Source organism: Thamnophis elegans, chromosome 7, assembly GCF_009769535.1.
Source record: "Thamnophis elegans isolate rThaEle1 chromosome 7, rThaEle1.pri, whole genome shotgun sequence".
Classification (NCBI taxonomy): Eukaryota; Metazoa; Chordata; class Lepidosauria; order Squamata; family Colubridae; genus Thamnophis; species Thamnophis elegans.
In genome coordinates this window covers 45561263-45584734 of record NC_045547.1, presented here as the reverse complement: position 1 = coordinate 45584734, position 23472 = coordinate 45561263, and the positions used below count along the sequence as shown (strand labels likewise).

Here is a 23472-nt window from a genome sequence, read left to right as displayed (position 1 = left end):
AATTATATATTCCTTATTTTTTGTTAAATTTATATCACTCCTTTTCTCTGGGGTATCAAAGCAAAATATATAGTACACCTTTCTGAAATTTCTCCTCATAACCATAATCCTCTAAGGTAGGTTGGGTTGGGTTGGGTTGAGAGAGAATGAATGTGACTTTCCACAGCAGAGGTTGGACATGATTCAAAACCTCCTGGTCCTGTTCTATAAATTAACTAGGTGGATTACTAGTCAATAGGATCTGTAGAGAATGAGATGAATATAAGTACAAATGCTATTTGATCTCAGAAGCAACATTTCTTTAAGATAGCACCCATAATTGCTGCAAATACACCAGGGTTTCCCACACAAACACATAAAATATGGATGACATACCTAGGGATGTAAAAGAAATCTGTGGGAACAGATTTGCAAGATTCCCCAGTTCGGACTCTGTTGCAATAAAGACAGTAGCACTGAACTGAGTGTCCATCTTTCTCTGGTCAAAAATCCGCATAAAAATTCCATTTGTTTGTAAAAGATGCATCTGAAAAAGAGTGTTACGTTTCTGAATGTTGCATACAAAAAGGGGTAGTTACATAAATATGAAGGATATGTACATTTTAAAAAGTACTTGGGAAATTTATGAAATAAAGAATAGCATCATGGAAATTTGCTTTAAAAATGATTTATTGGGGAATTTACATTAACAACTAAGTACAGCAATAGAAAGTGTATATTAAAATGCCATATGTTATGGAAAACTCTGAACAAAAGTGGATATGGATTTTCAAATACTGCTTCCAGCTCCTAATGCAAAGTAGTGTATTTAATTTTTTTAAACAAATAAAGCAATAAATAACCTTTTTGGGGAGGAGGGATTTAAAGATTGGATTGTGATTCAAAGATGCATGTGACCTAGGCATGCCATCGAACTTTCATTAGTTTGCTGCAGGGAAAAACATAGTAATACCGGTGTAGCTGAAGCAATTTTCTATTCAACATAGTGGAACTATCCTTAACTTAGTGACTTTGGGTAGCCATGTCCCTTCTTTCAATTCAAACACTTTGTAAAAAATAGTACCTTAAAAATTTTGTTTCTTTTTCAGAACTTTGTTTTATCTACCTCAGAGTTAATTAAATCATCCTTCTACGGCATGACTGTCAAACTCCTGGCCCACGGGCTGGATGTGTCACACACTGGCCATGAACATGCCTGGTTTAGCAAAGGGGAAGGTAGTCCCAATACATCACATGACACTGCCATGAGAACGTGAATTTGACACACCTGTTGTACAGCATAAACTAAATTACAATAGTAACTAATTTACATTTAAATTATCCCACAGCAATTTCTAATTATTTAGAAAGCGATTTAATGAAAATGGTCTAAATTACATCTATATTCTTTCAGGTAGACAAATGAAATCATGAATGAAACAATAACATATTTTTCCATGAATTAATGAGCCAAAGACATTTCTAATACGAAACAACAAAGGGACAACAAAGAAAATATGAAAGAAAAATGCTGACTATAGTATTTCCTATAGCATTTATTGACATCTGCTTTATTCCAGGATTATTTGTTCAGAAGAATAGTGATAAAATTTATAGTCTAAGGAAAGAATCCATACCTTTTCTGATCCCTCCATCAGTAGCACATGGGTAATCACCTGCTGTCAGTAGAAAACATGTTCCCCCTCTTCTGTTTTTGTCTCTGGTACTAGAGCGTCTGATTGGTGGGGGGCTTTCCATTGGTGACAATGGCTGCTCACTTTCTGTACTGTCTTCACCTGATAACACTGGTCAAAGCACCATGCCCATTTACATCATATAGCCAATGAATAAATGAGACATCACAAATAACTTGCCTTATACACTTACTATTGAAGGTGGAAAAGAAGATTAAGTAGTAATAAGTTATGAAATGAAAAAAAGTTTGCTCACAAAGTTGAAAATCTATTATTTCCTAAGGAACAAACAAACTGGCCATTTACATGGATACTGTCTTCAGTATTATATATTGCCTCAGTGTCTTCCGTATTTAAAAAATACAGCAAATGTATACTATAGCATTTCATCCACTACTCAAAGAAATTAATTAGCTAGCAGTGAGACAGTATGTTACACAAGATATGTTACACATATGCAACACCTGCAGTCTAAGGCCAATCTGTCACTCAGCATAATGTTAGACAAAGACACTAATGAGTAACTTAATGTTCTTCAATTGTAAGTCACAAATTTAAATGCAACTCATGAGCCCATCATCTGTAAGATGTTGATAAATGTATTACTTTGTAAAATATTCATAGGGCAGCAAAAGCAGGCATTAATCAACCTGCAATATATGGCTAGTGGCTAAATTTAGCAGGTAAGTCCCAAATTGTATAGGTACAATATGTTGCACAGTTTATATGGTAGATAATCAGCTAGTGGTCCTTAGCAATTCACAGAGATCTGCTGTTTTAACAGATATGTCTAGGTTCCCTCTGCCTCAAATTCTGCATCTTGAAAGGAAATATTTGGTTTTTCTAGGTTGTCTGTTAACAATCTGTTAACCATCTCCCTTCTATATAAAAGTCTTAACGCTTCCCTATCTTCTTACTAACACACTAGTCTAGATTATTTTCTATGATGGCTCATTTTCAAAGAAAAATCTGTATTCAAGGACCAAAACCATATTTTAGCTCAACTCTGGAGCAGATGATATTTACAGAAAAGGCTAAGCTATCTTCTCCAATCATGGTGCTCCCAAGATAAAGCCATTTGGAAATTATAAGGTATGAATCAGATTTCAAGAATACATGATTGGGGAAGATTGTGGTTCTTTAATATTTAAGCCTTTTCATTAACCTCTTTGCACTGAAAATAATATTATTATGCAATACATTAATATTTCTTATGATAGAGCTATTTTATTGATAGCAATGGAAACTGAGGAACAGTTTAATCTGTTTCATTTCCCCCTAACCTCTCTTTATCAGCACCCGTTATTCGACTCACTTGCAAACTGTGCCCTCTCTATGTTAGAATACAATAGAATAGGGGCGTCAAACTCGCAGCTTGTGGGCCAGACACATCACTCACTGGCCATGCCCAGCCACATTTTAGTGAAGGGGGAAAAGTCACATGATGACACGATGACGTGAGTTTGACACCCCTGCGATAGAAGAAACTCATGAACATAAACATAAAGAGCCAAGGTGGCGCAGTGGTTAAATGCAGCACTGCAGGCTACTGCTAGATCAGCAGGTCAGCGGTTCAAATCTCACCGGCTCAGGGTTGACTCAGCCTTCCATCCTTCCGAGGTGGGTAAAATGAGGACCCAGATTGTTGGGGGCAATATGCTGACTCTCTGTAAACCGCTTAGAGAGGCCTGAAAGGCCTATGAAGCGGTATATAAGTCTACTGCTATTGCTATTGCTATTGCTATTCTTCTTTTCTGCATTTTTAAACTCTGCATGTGTATGTGTGTGTGTTTATGTATCAGATTTATTAAAATTATATCTAAAAAAAGACTACTTAAGGTAAGGTACTTTTAAGTTTCGCTCCTAATCCAAACGAAATACATTTCTTACTGATCTTAACTTATGGCAAATTTAATTTATATTTGTTTCCTAGGTCAAGGATAACAGCCATAATTGTAAAAAAAGAGTGAAACTTAGACAAAATATGCCATTATTCTTATAGAATTTTCAAACTATTACAAAAAATTATTCTGTTTTTAAATATCAGATAAATTACTATCTACAACCAATTTCATTGTATTTAAGTACAATGACAATAAAGATTATACTTATACTATCTGTTTTAAGTCATGAAATTATACTATTATTGTAATTCTTGTATTATTTTTGTATTATTGTTCCATTGCATGTAAATTAGACAGCCCTTTTCTTAAGATCCATGAATCCTTGACTCTCAGAAAGCTTTGGCTTCAATGGTGGCTGCATTGTATGAAGTTCAAAGACCTCAAAGCCACTCATTTGGGATAGGACAGCCTAAGCTAACCTATAAGTAATGTAAAGATTGCTGCTAGTATTTTGTAACACCAGCAAACAAGGAAAACATTACATAGGATAAAAATTCGACAGAATGAAAGCACAATTGTATAGCACAAACATGAACTAAACATCTGTACAATGCAATAAGCAAAAACAGAGGAAGCCACCACTAGAAAAGAAAACGATGGAACAAAAAGCAACTTAGCATTTAGAATACATTTAGCAAACACTATATAGAAAGCAATTCACAGATCCAAGATCTAGCAACTTTGCCATTTATGGGACTGGCACACAAATAATGGTTGAAGGGGAAAGTGTATGATCTATCTCTTTCAGCTGAAGAAAGTTTAAATGTTTTTTTTTTCATTCTTTATATTGCCAGACATACCAGACATGCATCTGGAATTGTGTCCTACCTGATTTATTATGTTCCATCAGCCGGTTGTCTTTGCCAAGACAGACTTCTCCCTGTGTACTATTGCAGGCCATATTCAAGTCTGTCTTGCAAAATGTAGGGGACCTTGCCTGAGGAGCAGGTGGGATGTGTTTCTTTCTCTTTCTTGGAAGCTTCTGTTTCGCCATGGCCAGAGAATAGTACATTCCAAAATTGTTGACAATAACAGGCACAGGCATGGCTATGGTCAGCACTCCAGCTAAAGCACACAGAGCACCCACTAGCATGCCTGACCAAGTCTTTGGATACATATCTCCATATCCAAGAGTAGTCATGGTGACCACAGCCCACCAAAACCCAATGGGAATGTTTTTGAACTCTGTATGTTCACTAGCTGATGGATCATTGGGTTTGGCACCTATTCGCTCAGCATAATAGATCATGGTGGCAAATATCAACACTCCTAATGCCAAAAATATTATCAGCAGCAAAAACTCATTGGTGCTTGCACGGAGTGTATGACCAAGCACCCTGAGGCCAACAAAATGTCGAGTGAGCTTGAAGATTCGCAATATTCTTACAAACCTCACCACCCTGAGGAAACCAAGCACATCCTTAGCAGCTTTAGAGGAGAGCCCACTCAGACCCACTTCTAGATAGAAAGGCAAAATTGCCACAAAGTCAATGATATTCAAGAGATTTTTTATGAATTCACATTTGTTGGGTGAAAAAACAACACGGACTAAAAACTCAAATGTAAACCACACCACACAGACTCCTTCGACATATGTTAGAGCTGGATCTGTCTCTATTTCATACTGCAGAACTGAACCTTTGATAGGTTCAGTTTTATTTTTGATGGTATTAAACGCTTCATGGGTTTCCAGGCAAAAGGTGGTAATCGAGAGTAGGATGAAGAATAAAGAGGCAAAAGCAATGAACTGTAAAGAAAAGGAAAAGAAAGGAAAATACATTAGAAAAAGACAATAAAATCCAAAAACAATCCCCAACAATATTATAATTAGAAACTTTGCCTTAATTTATATTAATTAATAATTAAGTATTACAAATGAAAATATAGAACAGGATGTATGTCATTGGGTTATTGTTGATATTAATTTAATTTCACTTAATTTATGTAGCATCTACTTGCCAAAGAAGACATTACTAACATTCTCAAGAAGAACTGATAAGTTTAAAGAATAAAAAACAATGAATAGAAAACTATGGAATAGTTATTGTGAATTCTGTGGTGCAAGACACATGCACCTATACTTCCCTTCCTTTTTTTTTAACCTTGTGCTTTTGATTTCCATACTACTTCTTTCTGCATTTTACACAACATTGATTGAAAAGAACATATGTATGCATGTAGCTGGCTGACATTATGCATATCTGCAAATAGTAAGAAAACTCTTGCTTCTGACAATGTACTTAAGCAAATTAATATTTAAGCCATAGTGCAATAATATTTACGCAGTCATATCTTTTATTAAATTCACTGAAGCTTATGTCAAAATAGAATATTTACAGGACTGACTCTTCATTCTTTCCAAAATGACCCAACATTATCCTTCTTCTTTGGAAGCTTTGTTGGAAGGGTTTTCAATTTTACTCTATATAATGAAGCTAGGATAAATGTTAAGGTCTAATATCATATACTTTCTTCCTCTGGCTGAAAAAAAAAACAGTGGGACAAAGTCGCAAGGAGAAAAAATGTCCTCACATGTGGAACCAAATGTAATATTTATTTAGGGTTTGCGTAAAAGAGAAAATAAAGGTGATCTTGAATGGAGCTCAGTGTCTAGTGACTATATGGACACAACAATGTAGTCACAAGGCTTTTTTGCAGATGTTAAGTGGTTTGCCTTTTCCAGCATGTTTTCTACTTATAGATCTAGAAACACAAACTGGGACTGTAGAAATTTATCTATAGGGTAGTTAAATAACAACCCAAACACTATTTTTTTCAAAAAGGGGAATTATTATTGCAAACTCCAGTCCCTCAAGATACAACTTTGCTTGATCATAGATAGTAAGGCCACAATGGAAATTCACCATTCTTATTATTCTTAATTAGCTGAGGAAGTAGAGCGGGGATTAATTCAAACTAGAGCCTTCCACTAGTCTTAATTACTTAATGCAATTAAATGCTTAACCTCTGCAATCATTATCGCTAGCTAAGCAGATAATTCTCTGCAGTATAGTGGGGCTCCTTTGATTCATTATGTATCTCTATAGTTCCTTAAAATACCTTTTGTCAATCTATAGTAGGATGCAATATCCAAAAACATAAGACTATTATTAAGATGATCCATTATGACATGCCCAAAAAAGGTCATTGGTTCCTATTGACAAAATAAAATATAATCATGCCTTTTATATTGACTGTTTACCTACATTTAGGAAATTGTTTGTAAAGTCTCTTATGTCTAGAAAACTCTGCATAAATATTAGACTTTCATTAGCCTTATGGGTGTTCAAGTTGGCAGTGAGTATTTTCTTAAACTTGGAGATGTTGTCTTTATTGTAATTCACTTCAGAGTGAATGTGAATGGCATCTCTCAGATTGATTAACAGTACTATAAACAGTAACCTTTTCACTTCTACCATCATCTTACAGCTATAAGATGCCTCAGTAAAGAGTGAATATTATCGTTTCCCAAGATTGGAAATCTTGCCTAGAGATAGAAAATAATGTAACTCTATATTTCTTTACAGTAGCTAGTTCCTCTATTTTAAGCTCTTTAGAATATACAGAATTTGTCTGTGGTTCAGAGCTCTTTTTGAATTGCTTAATTTATATTTTGCTCTTGGACTTAATTTATCATTCTTAATTCCTTTATTATTTGTAATTTCCATTTTTTGTAGTAAAATGGTTACTTTAAGAACAATGAATAAATATGCTATCCAGCAGCATGTGTGTTTTTCTTTTTAAAAAAAAAATTACAAGTGTAATATAACCATAAGAAAAAAACAATAGCTCTTTTAATCTCCTTAGGCAGATAGTTGAACACCTTCTAGCAGATTTGACAGAAATTTTAAAAAATGAATTATTATTGAAAATGTGCCATATTATCCTTCTCTCAAACTATATTAATTTGCCAATCATCAACCTAATTCATTTCAAGTCCCAACCTAACAGAAAGCTCAACATTCAGTTCACTTTGCCATGCTGTGCCGTCTGTGTACTGTTCCAAAATCCTTACCTAATTGTATTACTTTTTCAGCAATTATTCAATAATTTTCATATTCCGTGTTGAGTAAATCTACATATTAAAATGTTTCTTCTGTGGATATGATTTTCTGTAACAAATATTTTAGATATCCCTAGACCATTAAGATAATATTCCGGGGGGAGGGGGAATCAGCTTTTATAGAGCAATTTAATGATATTAGTAAAAAGCTTTATTTTCAATAAGCTGCTTTGATGTTCCTACAAATATATTTTTCTTTATTAGTCAGTAAACTTTGAATAGTACAGAGCCTTCTATTCTCATGACCTCCTTTTCTATTTTCTTTCTAATATAATGCAATGCTATTTCAATCATAGATTTCAACCATTGGGTTTCAGGTGCTCCACCAACCACAACACCAGGAAAGGGGTGGAGGAGTAGCAGTTATCGTCCGAAGCTCGTTAGTTCCTCGCAGGATCCCTGCCCCAGAGATTATGGGATGTGAGTCTCTCCTCTTGAAGTTGGACCTAGGGGTTCAATTGGGCTTGCTGTTGATGTACCTGCCTCCCAGCTGCGTCACGACAGCCCTGCCTGTGCTGCTAGAGGCAGTAGCCAGGTTGGCGGTGGAGTTCCCCAGACTAATAGTACTGGGGGACTTTAATCTGCCGTCTCTTGGTGAACACTCAGATGGGGCACAGGAGTTCATGGCTTCCATGACAACCATGGACTTGACCCAGGTAGTTCAGCGTCCGACTCATAGAGCGGGACACACGCTTGACCTTGTATTTCTCTCGGGGCAGTGGAGACGTGATCTCGAGTTAAGGGGAATAGCGACCTTGCCCTTGTCATGGTCAGATCACTCCTTGCTGAGGCTTGACTTCAGGACGCTACTCCCCCATTGCAGGGAGGTGGAGCCGATTAAGTAGTTCCACCCCAGGCACCTGATGGACCTGGAGGGATTTCAGAGGGAGCTTGGAGAGATACCTGACTCCTTTGTCCGCAATCTGGCCGAGTTTTGGTCGCTGCCTGGAACATTGCGGCAGCTGGAGCATTGGATCGGATTGCGCCTTTGAGGCCTCTCCGCGGCAGTGGATCCAGGAGGGCACCTTGGTTTACCGAGGAACTCCGGGAGATGAAGCACCAAAAGAGATGCCTAGAGTGACATTGGAGGGCTAGTAACTCTGAATCTGATCAATCACTATTAAGAGCCTTTGTTAGGACTTATCTAGTGGCGATACGGGCGGCAAAATGTACACATTTTTCCGCTCTTATTGCGTCCACAGAATCTCACCCAGCTGCCCTGTTTAGGGTGACCCGCTCCCTCCTGAAAGGTGAGGAGGCGGGGGAAACCCTGCAGGGAAGAGCTGAGGAGTTCGTTCAGTTTCTGTCGGATAAAGTCACTCAGATTCAGACAGACCTGGACTCTGCTTGGGCAGTACCAGCCGAGATGCCGAGGGCTAGTCTTAATCGGATTTTCTGAGATGAGTTTGATTTTGTCACCCCTGAAGAAGTGGACAAGGCCATGGGAGCAATGAGTGCCTCCATCTGTTCATTGGACCCGTGCCCCTCCTGGCTGGTTTTGACCAGCAGAGAGGTGACACGAGGCTGGCTCCAGACGATTACTAATGCATCTTTGGAGGAGGGGGTCTTTCCCACAACCATTAAAGGAAGCAGTGGTAAGACCCCTCCTCAAGAAGCCTTCCCTGGACCCAGCTATTTTGAAGAACTATCGTCCTGTCTCCAACCTTCCTTTTTTAGGGAAGGTTGTTGAGAAGGTGGTGGCACTTCAACTCTGACGGACCTTGAATGAAACAGATTATCTAGACTCCTTTCAGTATGGTTTCAGGCCTGGGTACAGCACGGAAACCGCTTTGGTCGCCCTGACCGATGATTTCTGGCGGGCCAGGGATAGAGGATATTCCTCTATCCTGGTGCTTCTTGACCTCTCAGCGGTCTTCAATACCATCGACTATGGTATCCTTCTGCTACACCTAGGGGAGGTGGGAGTGAGAGGCACTGTTTTACAGTGGTTGTCCTCTTACCTCTCTGACAGGTCGCAGTCGATGTTGGTCGGGGGGTAAAGGTCAACCTCTAGGCCCCCCAAATGTGGTGTGCCACAGGGTTCAGTCTTGTCCCCCCTCCTATTTAACATCTACATGAAGCCGCTGGGTGAGATCATGCGACAGCATGGGGTAAAGTACCACCAATATGCGGACGATACTCAATTGTATCTGTCTGCCCCGTGCCAGCTCAGTGTAGCGGCGGATGTGATGTGCCGATGCCTGGAGTCTGTTAGGATCTGGATGGGGGTGAACAAACTTGTGCTCAATCCCGATAAGACTGAGTGGTTTTGTATGCTGCCCCCGAAGGACTGTTTGGACAGTCCATCCTTAACCCTGGGGGGTAAAAATTTATGCCCCTCAAAGAGGGCTCGCAATTTGGGAGTCCTCCTGGATTAGCAGCTGAAACTGGAACATCATCTATCAGCTGTGACCAGGGGGGCCTTTGCCCAACTTTGTCTGGTGCACCAATTGCGGCCCTATTTGGATCGGGAGGCACTTCAAATGGTCACTCACGCCCTTGTCACCTCGAGGCTGGATTATTGCAACGCGCTCTACATGGGGCTACCCTTGAAAAGCGTTCGGAGACTGCAGTTAGTTCAGAATGCGGCCATGCGAGTGATATTGGGTACACCGAGATACACCCACATTACACCTATCCTCCGCGAGCTGCACTGGCTACCAATTGGTCTCCGGACACAATTCAAGGTGTTGGTTATCACCTTTAAAGCCCTACATGACTTAGGGCCAGAGTACCTTCGAGACCACCTGCTGCCACATACCTCCCAGCGGTTAGTAAGATCCCACCACAGATTGAGATTGAGATTGAGATTTGTTTTATTTATATGCCGCCCTATTCCCAGTGGGACTCAGGGCGGCGAACAACTCAAGGGGGGAAAGGGAACACAAAAATACAAGACAAGCAGTTAAAATAGCCAACAGCCACACAAGTCGAGAGGGGAAGGGAGCTCATCAAATTGGGCCTCCTTCAGATGCCGTCAGCCAGACAGTGTTGGCTGGCGGGCCCTCGGAGGAGAGCCTTCTCTGTGGCTGCTCCAACTCTCTGGAACCAGCTACCCCCGGAGATCCGGACCATACCCACTCTCATGGCCTTCAGGAAAGCTGTAAAAACTTGGCTGTTCCAGCAGGCCTGGGGCTGTTGACCTCACTGTGGAGGTCCAGCCCTGATTAGAATTAGTGTATGAGGTGTTGCTGTTTTTAAACTGTTTCTTTCGTTATGTGTTTTGTTATGTGTTTTTTTTCTCTTTTTATTTTTGTAAGCCGCCCAGAGTCCTTCGGGATTGGGCGGCATATAAATGTGTCTAATAAATAAATAAATAAATAAACCACATGCTTCACAAGCCATTGTTAAAATTCAGTTAATGTATTTGTAGAGTAAAGAAAATAACAATGCAGATGACTGCAGAAACATTGCTCTTGTAGTTTTCCTAAATTATATCAAGGTCAGATGATTACCAAATCTCAGAGAAGGCTGTTCCAAAGCCTCCCAATCTCTTGGGTGTATATGGAAGGATTCTTAGGCACCTTTTTCTGAGATAAGTGTACATGATGGGCCAATTCTATATGAAGGTGATGGTCTTGAAACTATTTCAGAGCCAAACCATGAAAGATTAAATCCAGCATTTTGAAATTCAAAAGCTAATACAGGAACCCCCAAACTGGTGTTATATGTTTGAAATAATTCTTATTGCCAGCAAGGATCTGGCCCATTTTGTTTAACTCATTTTTGAGGCTAATATTAAGCACATTGCCTATATATAGCTTCAAGATGATAAGGGCATGAGTTGCTATAATCAAGCCTTTCAACTCTTGTAGGACCATAATTACCTTGCAGATAACCTGGTAACCAAGGAGCCTAGAAAGATTAGTCCAGTCCAGAAGTGGCAGAATTAATTTTTGACAATACCACTGAAGAGCATTAGGTCAGAGAGCTTAAAGAATAGTAAGCCTTTAAAATATTTATTATTTATAAATTCAGTTTCAAAGACAAATAATGTGCAGAGAATTCATGAACAGATCACTTCATTCTAATTTGTCTAATATGCAAAAATTAATATCCATAGTATAACAGATTAAATTGAGTTCTGTAACCTCATTCTTGTTCAGACGCTACTTGAAAATCTAGGCTAGGAGCTCTCTTTTAATAAATAAGCTTAGTTAATTTATTTACTAAAGAATAGGAATAAATTTGGCTATGTTGGCAAAAGCTACAGAGAGTATTATTGTATTATGAATTCGTTGATCTCAATGTTATTAAATAGAGCAACAGAAAATGCTAACAGAAAATACCTGTTGTTTTCCACATATTGTAGAAGGTGGAGAGAGTGGCTTTGAGAGAAAGGAGGAAGAGCTACTACCAAGGCAACAGTCAAATAAAAGGGGGCTAAGATCTTACCAAGAAAATAACAGAGTAAACTTCTCAGACAACCCCCCCCCCCTAATTTTTCACAATTATAAAGAGTGGGAGGGGAGAGGGAAGTACATTGACAGGCATATTTAGCTGGGGGGGAGAACTATAGTTCTACAGTACATACCATATTTTTCGGAGTACAAGATGCACCTTTTTCCCCCCAAAAAAGAGAGTGAAAATCTGGCTGCATCTTATACACTGAATTCAGCATTTTTGGCCTCCCCATCTTATACTCTGGTGCATCTTATATTCTGAAAAATACAGTACATCCCTTTCTCAATTCATCCAATCTATTAGAAATTCAGTTTCTAATCCAAATTTATTGACTACCATCTGTCTTTTGCTTTATAATATCAAATTGAGTTGCTAACATTCCTTATGAACATTAAGAATATTTGTCATTAATTCCATAAGTGACATAAGGGTAGGCAAAAACATGACAGGAAACAGTCAAGTGAGAAATGCAATTTGGCCTAAGAAAGTGTTAAATGTTACTGTTGCAAATCATGTGTTCATGTTTCAAAGCACACAAACACAACAAAAGTACTTTGTCAAACTCTCTTTTTATTGTCTCAAAAGCTCAGGGAAGTATTTGAAGGGCATGTCCCTGTTTTCTGAAGCAGAAGAGACTTTTTACTACCAATGTGAGGAAATCCCAGCAGAATTATCTTCTATGGATGCATAGACATACTCAGACAATAGAGGTAGCCCATATCAACCATTTGAAAAGATTTGGAATCCCAACACTTCTAGTAGTAAGTTCAGTAGAGCATTTTAGTCAGTTTCTGAAGCACCTGTACAAATGATTCATACAGACCTTATAGATGTACACTTATGAAGTCTCATGTTTTTCCTTTGGTTATTATTCATGTTTCTAATTGCATTCTTCAAATAATCAAGCAATAATCAATCAACCAGTATTATATGCAAGACTTTCCTCTAAAAACTCTGTTCACCTTGGTAAAGTTCCCATTACAAAGTTCCTATCCTCAGCAACTTTGTTCATTATACAATCATTTTGCAGTATAATAACACATCAGTAAATGTGATATATTCACAGTTCCAAAAAATTGTTTTCCAGACGTGCTGCTATTTCTTAGAAATTTTGTAGCCATGCAAACATTAGAAACATTAGCATTTGTACTCCAGATATAGGTAGCTGTACAGTGAGATAGTACAATATTTCAAGAATGATGTTTATTTACAACTTCTTAAATTTAGAAACTTTTTCTCTAATATGAACAAAGGCAGCAATGTACATCATTCCCTTCCTATATAATTTCATTTTATGGCAGCCTTCCCCAATGTCTTCTAGATAACAGTCGTAATGCCTAGCCAGCTTAAGTATTAGTCATGTTGTTTAGTAATTCTGTGAGGTTTTTGTTCAGCACATTTGAAGAAAAAGAGGTGACCTTAAAGAAGGATCCAGTAACAATGAAACAAGTTGGTGAGAAATGAAATTATATAGGCTTAGTCGTTAAGGCCCAAATATTTAGCATTTCTGGTACTTTTTGCTTGAGTAAGAAGCATAGTGTCATCATTTATTCATTAATTTTTGAGTGATACCAAAAAACACAAGTCTTATCTTAGCAATACATTATGATTCTGAACATATTCAGCTCTGACCACCTTCCTCACAGCCATAATAACGGTGGTGCTTTGATTTCAACATACATCATCAAATCCATGCAACACACTAACTTCTTTCTAAGTAAAATCTGATGATTCCCACATTTTCTTCTACCTCTTGAGAATCATCTAACTGCTTTAATTTATGATCAGATTACTAAAGCATATAGATAGGTCATATCTACAACTAACCCTTCCATTACAGATTTCTGATCCTTTCATGGAGGTAAGTACTTCTGAGAAAAGTGGAATAATGAGGTTATAAATTGAGTTTGAAGTTTCCCTAAGCTTATTTAAGGGCAGGTGGACTCCTAAATAAATTCAATAAGCTCAAAAATCTCTAAGCTTATTGGGGGGGGGGGGAGGTTTTTAAAAAATCAAACAAACTCTTGGCCATATAGCAAGGTAAGAAAACTTTCCTCTTAAAGTGTTATGAGATAAACTTTCACTAACATGGAATGTTAATGATGAAACTATTATATGTTTGCATATAATACAGTGCAATGATTTCCATATTTAATTTTCAGCAGGGAAAAAAGTGACAACACAATTCAGCTCTAGTGCTCTAGAAGGAATTAAGTAGCATTATTTGCATAAACAATTTATAATTTATAATAAAGATTTATCTTAATTTTATCTATAATTTAGTGAGACAAACTAACAAAATTAACATATAGTTAGGAAAATTTGAAACATGAATATAAAAGGAAAATACAAATAATAATTAATATTGAGTCTCTTGATACATTATCCAAATTATATTTTGAAGTAAGAAAATAAAACTTTGATTTTGTTTTAAATATTTTGATGTTTATTCAAAAAAATGCTAACAGAACCAGTAAAGTAATAGAAGAGCCAATACAATTTTATTCAAAGAAGTTACTATATATATATATAATGTTATGAAACAGAAACTCCCCTAGAGAAATTATATTGAAAACAGTTCTTTTCAAAATACTTTAGAAATAACTCTTCTAGGAAAAATTCTATATTTACAAATGGCAAGGAAACATTAGACCCATATGGAAAATTTATTGGAAATATATATATATATGAAAGCTTTCCACAAAAGAGGGATCCCAAACAATAGAAAGACAGAAGTTTTTATAAATTTTGAGGTTGAGAGGCAGGAAATTTTAAAAAGCTGGTTCATGAATATGTTTGAGCAAGTGAGATAAGTGTTTAAATAAAGGAAAATGCATTTTTTCTAATGTAAAGCAAAGCTATGATTTTGTAACAAGACAGCTGAGGTAAGGATTCCATTGTGAAGAGGATGCCATGTTGAGATAGTCAAGGGTACATGCTTGATGAGAATAAAATACCTGTGGTTTCTAATCTCCTGTTTTCTAGATGAACGCTTAGGTGAGGGCTTTTTTACTGTATTCCTAGTGATAGGAAGCAGAAACATGGCCATGTTATACAGTAGTCTGGACTGATCCAGTTTACATGTGCGAGTGGAGAGAGAGCAGGGACAGCAAAGGGAAATGAGGGGAGAGTCTATGGGGGGGAAGAGGCAAAGGAAATAGTGTATAGCTTTATTTTACATTTTTTTCTATCATAGTTGATATTCTTCCAGGAATTCAAGCAGCATACAATAGCAGACTATCTTCATTTTCTCCCCACAGTAATGAAACTGCAAAGTAGGTTAGATGTGTCTAGCCAGGTCATTCAACTGTGGCTGAAGGAAGATTTTATCTGGATCTACTCATCTAGTATAATATTACTTCTCACTAGCATTCAGAAACTAAAAAAAGGAAAGTAAACTTTCATCTGTGAAATAAATCTTTCAAATTAGATTACCTTAAAAATCCAATTTTTAAAAATGAAATTAAGGTAGCATCCTTAAAATCCTCTGCTAATTTCTGCATAGCAAAGAAAGCAGAGGTGGCTTTCTACCAGTTTGCACCAGTTTGGGTGAACTACTGGTGATAATTTAGCCTGGGTCACAGAACTGGCAGCGACCCAGGCTGGCCATGCCCCTGAACCAATTCCCCAGTCTCCACTGCCATTGCCAGCATGTTTTTTAGTAGTTTTTCATGTTCTTTGAGCACAGCACAGAACAATTTACAGTGAACTGTGCATGTGTGAAGCAAACCAGTACCAACACTGGTAGGAACCCACCCCTGAAAGAAAGCGTTTGAAAACATAGACTATTGTTAGTATTTTAAAATCATAATTCTGATCATTATTTTAACAGGCAGAGCACAACATCATTTCCAAATGATTCATATAAGAACCTGACATTATGAATAAAGGGGGGGGGGAGACACTACATGTCTTTAAGAAAACAAGCAATTATCTACCTGCTTTACATAGTATATTATAAGAGTTGTTTCTTTTTCAATATTCTGATGGAACTCATTTTTCACATTTCTAATATAATAAATATGCTGAGTTATTGTAGTTTAATAGTACAGATTGTATAATATTTATATCACTTGCTCTCTTTATTAAAAAGACAATGGTGTTGGAAGAGAAGGGGAAGAATAGCTGTGGATGTAGTTTATCAGTCTTAAAGTAGTATCCCTTTGTAGTTTATAGTGTGGGTTCATCTTTGAAGATCATTTATGGAAACCTGCTTTTCAATATTCAGCAAAGTGCAGTGACTAGATCCATTGTGACATGGAAAATGGCCAACTTCATTAACATATATTCAAAGAACAGTACAAAGTTTTCCACAAATACATATATTTTTGCAATATAAGAATAAATAGTCATAGAGAAGCCAAATGCTAGATGCCAGTATTTCGACTACTTTGAGGTGTCTTAGGTGCTCTTGGAGTTTATTTGTTTTCTTGCAGATGTTTAATTACTCTAACTAGGTAACATCATCAGTACTAGTAAAGAGTTGGTCAACTTCAAACCAACAATCAAGTAAGTGAAACCCCAATCAAGAAACTGTCGAAGAGCCATCAGTAAACAGCCCAACCAAAGAATTCCTAAGATCGCCCCCACCCACACAGACAGGCAAGGCAATGGAATATAAACTGACAGCAAACAGCACATATCACTAGCACAGATGATGTTACCTAGGATAACCTGGGTAATGAAACATCTGCAAGAAAACAAGCAAGCTTAGATAGTATCGAGGACCCTACATTTCAATCCTTAGCTACAAATATTCTCCTTCATTGGTTCAACTACTTTTTAATATGTACTTTTATATTTTGTATATATTCTTATAAAACTTAATTATACTAATATGACAAAATTTATCTGGACAAAATAGCAAATTATTCTTTATACAATCATTTAGCTATTTTTAATTTTAGCTGTGTATTTGATTTGAACTGAGAATTCTAACAACAAAACTCTTAAAATCAATTGGAGGTACTTTGATTCCCTGGAGTTCCCAGGAAGGGCAATAAGAAAAATCAGCAGCTTGTCATTGCTTAGCAGACTGAGGCAATGGATCCATTTGCAGCTGCATAAGATACTCTAATGTATTCCTGATATCAACAACCAGACGAGGGGTGGACAACTGTGTCCCTTTAACAGACTTAGCTCTAGATAGTTGAAAATGACAAACCAGAAGGAACTAGGGATGGAAATGACCAAAGACTTAATCACTCTATCAGATACTTCATCTAACAGTTATAAAAACTCTTGAAATCAAAAGTGAAGATATCTTGGGGAAGATCCCATGTAAACACTTAAAGCCAAAAGTAACTGACAGGGTGGGGATATTATTATCCTGCAACCAGCTTAGATGCTTAAAACAAATGGCCATTTCTCTCCCATAACAGTGTCTCCCTGACTTTAGAGAGTATGTCCTTTGAGTTCTTGCATGGCTCAGCAGCATTAGAGTCAAATGCAAGGAAACTGGAAACAGAGATTACAATATCAACTAAGGATGTCCCAACAGTCTCAACACAATCATCTCAACCTGCTGTCTCTATCAATTTCTAATATCATGATGGTTTCAACTTATGAAGAGGTTCATTAAATACTTGGAGGTTTTCAAGAAAAGATTGGACAATCATTTGTCTTGGATAATAGAAGGACTCCTGCCTCATGCAAGGAGCTGGAATTGGAATAGAAACTTCCAAGGTCCCTTCCAGCCCTTTGATGTTATATAAACCTGTACCAGGAATATAATATAGTCTCCACAATACAGATTCACACCATCATCATTTGAAGATTAATAAATCAGAAGCCCTGGTTCCAGAATCAGTCTCCCAGGAATCAGCAAAAGATACATTGGTGTTTCCTTTGCAGAAATCACAGGGAATAAGATATATGGGGCACTATTTTTCATTATCATGTATTAGCTGTTCTCATCTGCAGGTTCTATCCTGTCATCAAGTGTTAGATTCTATCTCATTGCTGAAGCTGCAAGGATTTCTAGAGAACCCTCCTTGTTTTACTTGGCAAGCAAAGTGATTCAGATTTCAAGTCCCATCCCAGTACTTTGCAAAATATCATCTATCTTGATGTATACTATTGCCATATAATCTTTCCCTGATCTCATGGAGCATGGCTTGTTAGTAAAAGATCAGACACTTCCTTTATTATACAGTTGTACAGTTATTATACAGAATTTGATAGATAAAATGGATCACTGCTTCAACTAATAAGAAGTGTGGCAGAGTAAGTGCTGGGATAGATCTGTTTGTCTCCACAGGTTACAAGCAGAAATTATTAATCTTTCTCTATGTGACCATTGAGCTATAGCAGTTCTAATTGAGTTAAATGCTACTTCTTCCTAATAACTACGTATTTATCTCCCCCACAATGTTTACATTTGGCAGTTAAGCAAATGTGACCTGAATTGAAGTATATTGATAATTCACTATCCATTTGCCCAGCAGCGTACCTCAATTATGATAGCAATTTGAGTTCCAGAATAAAACCTAAAAATAAGAGCCTATTTTTACAAGATCATAATTTTCTCCCTACAATGGAGAAAGGTTTATTTTCCTACACACCTCTCCACAAAGATGATTTACAACTTGGCAGGCTTTTGCTTAGCATATCTGGCAAACTGATTTAATTTATTCATTTCGAATGGAGTTAAAGCTCGCTAGTGAGGACATTTATCTTTTATCCATCTCTAAAATGACAAGTTTTGATTATTTGATGATGTTGTATGGGAAGTACATCCAGGCAATGATTACTTTCTATCATACTTTAGTTTTTTTCCAAGGGCTATTACTGTGCATGGTAAGAGTGTTCCAAATGGATATTGAGGTAGAGTACAGATTTGCATAGGATATAAATGATTGCACTGACTACCCTTATAGTTTAAGATGAACAAAATAGCTGGGCATATCCTGAAATAGGGATTTATATATTAAATTTGTTATCTCTCCATTAGCGAACTTTCAGGTGATGTGAATAAAGTATATTGTGTGTAACTATATTGCTCTGTCTCCAACCCAGCAGAATTTGATCAGATTCTTTGGATTGGAAGTAGTGACCATATTAGTATGGATATTTAGAACTTTATTCCAATGTTTATGTGTGTGTGCACACACAGAGAAAGAGACGTGGTAGAATCAAATGAGAGCAACCTCAGGAAAAGGAGCATGAGAAGCTGCAGAAATACCAGGGCCTGAAAGTGAAACTGGAAGAGGATGTAGAAAGTAAAAGCCAAAGTGATATCAGTGGTGGTAGGAGCATTTGGGGCTGTTAAGCTGGGAGAGTGACCTCAACAGATACAGGAATAACATCAGAGTTCTCTGTCCAGAAGAGTACAGTGTTAGGAACAGCTAAGATCCTATGGAGAACCTTCAAACACCTCTGGCAGAGGACCCAATATTGAAGAAGTCACATACCACCAAAAGGATGAAAAGGGACTTTTTAATTTTCCATATATTACAGTTGGTTGGATCTAGATTAACACTGCATTGAGTTTTATAGAATCCAAAAGGTAACATTCTTCTGGAAAAGGTTCCCAAGCATTTTTTTTTAAATCATCAAGACTTAATTTCTATAAAGAATTCTGCTTCTGTTGCTGCCTCTAAAGAAAGACCTCAGAATAAAATTGAAACCAATTAGCTGTTTATAAATTCATATATTTTATTCAATATATGCATTAAATTGTTCTAAGAGGAATTTTCCTCACAAAGACATAATAGAATTCTTTCCAGGGTGGAACATTGATACTCCTTGTTCCACAGACCTGTAAGATGATTTTTATTTCAAATGTTTATTCTAAATAATTTTGGAATTATCTTGATTGAAATGGTTTTCATAATATTTTTATGAGAGCCGTGGTGGCACAGTGGTTAGAATGCAGGCTAAACTGCCAGCCAGTTTGATTCTCACCAGCTCAAGTTTGACTCAGCCTTCTATCCTTCCGCGGCTGGTAAAATGTGAATCCAGATTGTTGTGGGCATTATGCTGACTCTGTAAACTGCTTAGAGATGGCTGTAAAGCAGTATATAAAGCTAAATGCTATTGCTAGTGTTATGATGCTATATTCTTCTGACAGCCCATTTTATACTCTGTTATTTTTATAGCTTTTTCCATTTATGACTATTATCTTTATAAACAGTTAGTCAGTTCATTGTATTTTACATATTTGATGGAAGCTACAGCTGAGCTCCCTATGGTACATATTGTTAACAGACAAAGCAAGAAATTGAGTTGACTTCTGCTGCTACAAATGGGGTACATATCCCCCACTTTGCAATACATGCTATTTATTAAGAAAAAGGGTGAAAAATCTCCCTGGATTGAAATTCTGGGTGCATAGTCATCTGTTTACAAACACCTTGTTCACCGTTACTCCCATTTCAGTATTTTCTTCCAAAGGAAGAGAGGAGGGGAAACTGTATTTCACCTATGTGGTTTTGGATTGCCTTTGGTTGCATCTATTTCAGCAGCCACTGAGGTACATTTGTGCAAGTTTAATGATGGATTTTCCATACCATGTATATTTTTCCTCAGTGAAAGGAAAATGAATAGTATAGGAAATGAAAGCATTTCTATAGTACTCCTATTATCTCCCCCACTGTAATAATAAAATCACATTGCAAACTGTCTTGGAATATGCATTTATCTGAGGTGATATATATATATATAGCCTAAATAAATCCATATTGTAGTAATTTGTTCAACTGCAGACTTTGATTTATGCCAGGCTGGCATGTCTTTTAGTCAAAAGTTAAATACACTTTTTCTTTCAAGCTGTATGATGTTATGATCAATTTATCTCTTGGGAGCCACTTAGATTTTAATATATTTATTAGTGGTTTTGGAACTGAAGGACACTGGATACAAAATAACAGTTTTAAAATATGTTACCAGTTCTCCAGCAAAATTCAATATATGTCACATGTTTTCAAAACAGAACCTGATTCTTATCAATCAAATAAAATTACATTGTGATGAATCGGGTTTTCATTGTTAAGAAATCTTGTGACTGTGTCTTCAACTATCAAACAAGAGCAGTTTCTCTAATTCAGGACAAGCAACAATGGAAAAAAGAGTATCCATAAATAGCTAAAGATAGTGTCAGCAAAAATTGATTCATTTTTTTCTAAGTTCTCAGAGTGAGAAGGAAAAGAGATATTTTGTGATTGACAACTTTGAGTTTTTCCTGAGCTCTCTAAATACGGTACTTGGAGCAAGAGGACTATTAAAGCTAATTTTGTAGAATTGCTCTTGAGTTTTGCTTTTTTTCTTGAAGTAATATGAAAGCTTTAAAAAAGTTAAGTTTGTGATATATATAAAAGGTCTTAGATCTTTCTTTAAAAGGACAGGTTATCCTCCTACTTTTGCCACTGTTTGTTCTACTTTTATCATGCATTTTTACATTATTGCAAATTGTGTGTTTGGTGCAAACTGAGCAGAAAAGTTGTACTATCCACCATTTCAATGCTATTAGTCTTTATTGTAACCATTATTTTTAGAAAATAGAAACATGCACATATGCGGTGCATCTGTCAACATGCTAACCAATTGGTTTTTAAATCTTCTCCCTTCTTCAAGTGATCCAAAACCATAACGCAGAATAGGTAAAACAAGTGTGTAAAAGAATCTAAGCTACTTTATTTTCTTCTTGTGTCTTTGTTTCCACTAAATAAAGCACTGTGAAATTGTCCTCTTCAACTGCAAAGTGGGCAAATTAAAAAAAGGACTATATTGTTTATTAGTTTTGAACTATTTGCTATACATCTAAGAAGTCCCAAATGTGTTGCTTGTCATTCATCAATCTAAATTGGTAAATTTGTTTCAACTGGATTGGATAATTCCAGTAAAGTGCACCATGCAAAAAAAATTTTACACAATTGAAAAGAATTTAAATAACTACTTCCTTCCTTTAACTACTTCCTTCACATCAGTTCTCATGTAAATATATATTTATCAGCAACTATGATGAAAACAGATGGGTTAACCTAGCTCAGGGTTGTCAAACTGGCAGCCCACGGGCCAGATGCTTCACGTGCAGGCCACACGCTCCGCAACTCCATGAATGGGGAAAAGGTCATAAAACATCACGTGACAGCAATGTGTTGCGGCGAGTTTGGTACCCGTGATCTAGCTTATTTCTTTTAAAGTCAGAACTGCTAAGTCAATATAAAGAGCAGCTGATTATATATTGAGCCTTCCATCGATTCCTTATTGTTCTTCATGTTTTTTTATTTGCATCAACTTTTTTGTTTTTTGTTTACATCAACTAAGCTGCCATTGCCATGCTACACTTTTTAATAATTCAGCTTGAAAAGCTGGGAGGAAATATTATTTGAGAAGCAATCAGCAAATTTCAAGGCTTAGATGAGATACATCTAAATTATTTTCCACTTACCACTTCAAAATATGAATCCTATTTGCCTATATATTTTATTTCTCAGCAAAAGTATTGTTTCTTGATAGAAACCAAGGTAGTCCACCATTTCATTTATTTATTTAAACACACACACATTTTATATGCACATATTCTATACACATATACCAAACTTAGATTTGCTTCTGTTCATTTTGGAAAAATAATTCCAGAAGTTGACTTCTCAATCTAAAAATCACTAATGAAATCCATATGTACATGAAAAAAATGGTAAATTATCAATACAACCACTCTATCCTTTTAGCACATGCCCTGTTGACATTTTTTTTAATCTTTCCTGAGGCTGGTGATTGGAACTGTTTTCTACAAGGGGGGGGGGGAGTCAGAGAGACAAAGGTAGGGGCCGTTTAACTCCATTTCATTTGAACGTTCCTGAAGCTGGTGATTGGAGCTGCTGGCTATAAGGGGGGAGTCAGAGAGACAAAGAGGATTAGATAGGAGCCCGGGTGCCTAACGGCACACGAATCATATATCTATAAACCAAAATAGCAATAATACATTCTGGATTAGTGTGCTTGAGGTTCTGATTTTATTTTATTTCAAAATGACCGGCTTAGTTCAATGTAATAGCTATTTTGCACCTGTCTTTCACAGTACTCTTCCCAAATTTGAATACTGTTCCCCTTTGTAAACAAATTACTAGTCTATATAGACAGATTACCTATCTAGAATCTCTAATCTGTGCTCTCCAAGCAGAAATTAGGTGCCCAATTTGGCCATTCCACACTATGGAGATGCAACGCTATCATCCCTCTGTACCGCAAAGATCCTGCAGGAGAAGAGCAATCTGGACAACCGTGGGATCTGGGAGGGTAAGAGCTGTGAACCATAAACACAAAACTTTTGCTGTGACCCAGCATAACAGATATAGCCCCCTTGCTGACCTTAATGGGGACACTAAAGAGACAGGTCAAGGTAGTTGTGATAATGATGGCTCAAATAAGCAGGGGATCATGGTCCAAAATGAAGAACTTTCTTTGGAAAGGCGAAATGGGGACC

General features: G+C 36.9%; 1 protein-coding gene across 5 annotated transcripts in view; it reads right to left on the bottom strand.

Moving 5' to 3' along the window:
* The window catches only part of KCNC2 (potassium voltage-gated channel subfamily C member 2), a 60204-nt gene that overhangs the window by 3161 nt on the left and 33571 nt on the right, over nucleotides 1-23472 (bottom strand). For 3 of the 5 annotated variants that reach the window (XM_032221762.1, XM_032221763.1, XM_032221761.1), the window contains exons 2-3: nucleotides 4406-5324; nucleotides 1617-1784 (exon numbers count right to left, since the gene is read on the bottom strand). In XM_032221762.1, the coding sequence (XP_032077653.1) occupies nucleotides 1617-1784; nucleotides 4406-5324 (1087 nt within the window). The remainder of the gene's footprint in view (nucleotides 1-1616; nucleotides 1785-4405; nucleotides 5325-23472) is intronic. The other 2 variants (XM_032221765.1, XM_032221764.1) reach the window with 1 other exon arrangement.